Here is a 1136-nt window from a genome sequence, read left to right as displayed (position 1 = left end):
GAGCTTCGCGGACCCCTGATGAGGTAATATCGGTAGAGGGAACATTGTGAAATGCGAAACCTAATTATGGTCCCGCTCACGTTGGCGCAATTGAAACCCAGCCACGCTCCAGCCGGGGATTCCATGCACCATAACCATGCTAACCCTGTTTACATGGGGATGTCTCGGAATGATAAATGAACTGTAGTAGATAACGTCAAACTTGGCCAAGGAGCGGATTTTCACACGTCGCTTCAACATCGGAGATCACCCAGGTGGCTGCCTAAGGCGATTCAGGAAGGCCGGTGCAGATTGCATGCAGGATTTTAACGTGATGACTGTGGGGCCCCCTCGCTTTTTGACCCATAGCTCATTTTGTTCCTGGATGCTCTCCTGTCGCCGGCCCCGGCAGGGTTTAATGTTGACTTTCTTATTGGACTTCTCCCCTTAGCCGTATACTCTGCTGCATATAGGAGAGACGACAACAGTGACTCTTTTTGCAGGTTCCAGTCCTCGTCTTTCTTGTCGCTGGCGTTGAATTCTCTTCGAATAGATCCCTCTTTCTTCCATATTTCGCAATCATACCATAGGTAGTAAGCCTTTAAAATGATTTACAGCTCCCACCGGAGCTAATAATGCCGACTGTACTTTACTCTATAATTAGAGTAACCTTTAGTAAACTTAGGGTGATTTGCTAGTTATTAACCTGGCATAAACAAGCAGCCCCGTGGGGTTTAGCCCTATCAAGATTAGCCCCTAGCCTTGATTAGATCATTACGATGCTAATCTAGCTATACGGTTCCTGGTCACGCCTCATTTATTTATGACATGGGTATGGAGAAGACGTTTCAAGTCAACAGCAAGCACCTGCACGATTGTCGGGTCCCGTGACGCCGGCGCCTTGGCGAGCAGTTAGTAGCCCACTGTAGCTGTAACGGGTCTGCGAGTGTCGAGGGCCGGGAGTGAAATAGAACGTCTAAACCCTCCTTGTTAGGCTGCTAAGACTGATTAGGAATAGACAAAGTGGTCGGATTTGTCAGCCGACGAGAGTAGTGGGGCCAGTTTGTGACAGCGCTTTCTAGCTGCAGTAGCTTGGTTGATCAGCTCACTTACGGACAGCATGTTCCTCGACAACCCCTGCTCTCTCTCTCTCTCTC

At 49.0% G+C, this 1136-nt stretch overlaps 1 protein-coding gene across 1 annotated transcript; it reads right to left on the bottom strand.

Annotated features, from left to right (window-relative positions):
- Positions 1–832: 832 nt before the first annotated feature.
- FOIG_16962 (uncharacterized protein) lies at positions 833–1101 on the bottom strand (the record flags this gene model as incomplete). Its single annotated transcript, XM_031218442.1, has 2 exons — positions 833–955; positions 1093–1101. 2 exons carry the CDS (start codon positions 1099–1101, stop codon positions 833–835), a joined length of 132 nt encoding a protein of 43 aa, XP_031051844.1.
- Between the last annotated feature and the right edge of the window lie 35 nt (positions 1102–1136).

Source organism: Fusarium odoratissimum, assembly GCF_000260195.1.
Source record: "Fusarium odoratissimum NRRL 54006 unplaced genomic scaffold supercont1.392, whole genome shotgun sequence".
In the NCBI taxonomy this organism is placed as follows: domain Eukaryota; kingdom Fungi; phylum Ascomycota; class Sordariomycetes; order Hypocreales; family Nectriaceae; genus Fusarium; species Fusarium odoratissimum.
The sequence above is the reverse complement of the archived record's forward strand: the minus strand, read 5'-3'. Positions and strand labels throughout refer to the sequence as shown.